The sequence below is a fragment of the Penaeus monodon genome, chromosome 33 (genome assembly GCF_015228065.2).
Source record: "Penaeus monodon isolate SGIC_2016 chromosome 33, NSTDA_Pmon_1, whole genome shotgun sequence".
NCBI classification, from domain to species: domain Eukaryota; kingdom Metazoa; phylum Arthropoda; class Malacostraca; order Decapoda; family Penaeidae; genus Penaeus; species Penaeus monodon.
In genome coordinates this window covers 10374109-10374446 of record NC_051418.1, presented here as the reverse complement: position 1 = coordinate 10374446, position 338 = coordinate 10374109, and the positions used below count along the sequence as shown (strand labels likewise).

The 338-nt window shown below is 37.6% G+C and overlaps 1 protein-coding gene across 1 annotated transcript in view; it reads left to right on the top strand.

Annotated features, from left to right (window-relative positions):
• The window catches only part of LOC119593997 (CCAAT/enhancer-binding protein zeta-like), a gene marked incomplete in the record, with an annotated part of 18001 nt that overhangs the window by 11039 nt on the left and 6624 nt on the right, over nt 1-338 (top strand). Inside the window, 1 exon segment of the mRNA XM_037943024.1 lies at nt 3-184. Within this exon segment, the coding sequence (XP_037798952.1) occupies nt 3-184 (182 nt within the window).

The following is a 338-nucleotide window of genomic DNA, read 5'->3' as shown; positions in this document are numbered from 1 at the left end:
AGATATATGAAAGAATTCAAGGTTAAGAAATACAAAGCGAAGGGTGAAGAAGAAGGTGATGATGAAGTAAATGATGATGAATTTGAAGAATTCCTCAGTAAGATGGGTCGCCCACCTAAGGATGATGAGGAAGAAATTAGTGAGGAGCTTGATTTTGCTGGATGTGCAACTGGCAATCTTGATGGTTAGTTTCCTTTTGATTAATATCTTTAAGGATTTATATATTTGTTCAACTGTTTTGAGTTTATAAACTGTATCAGTGTTATAGCTTGAAAAATGGGCAGTTTTTCAGCACCTCCTGGACCTCTGATGGAAGCCCTCCCATATGAAGCCTGGAC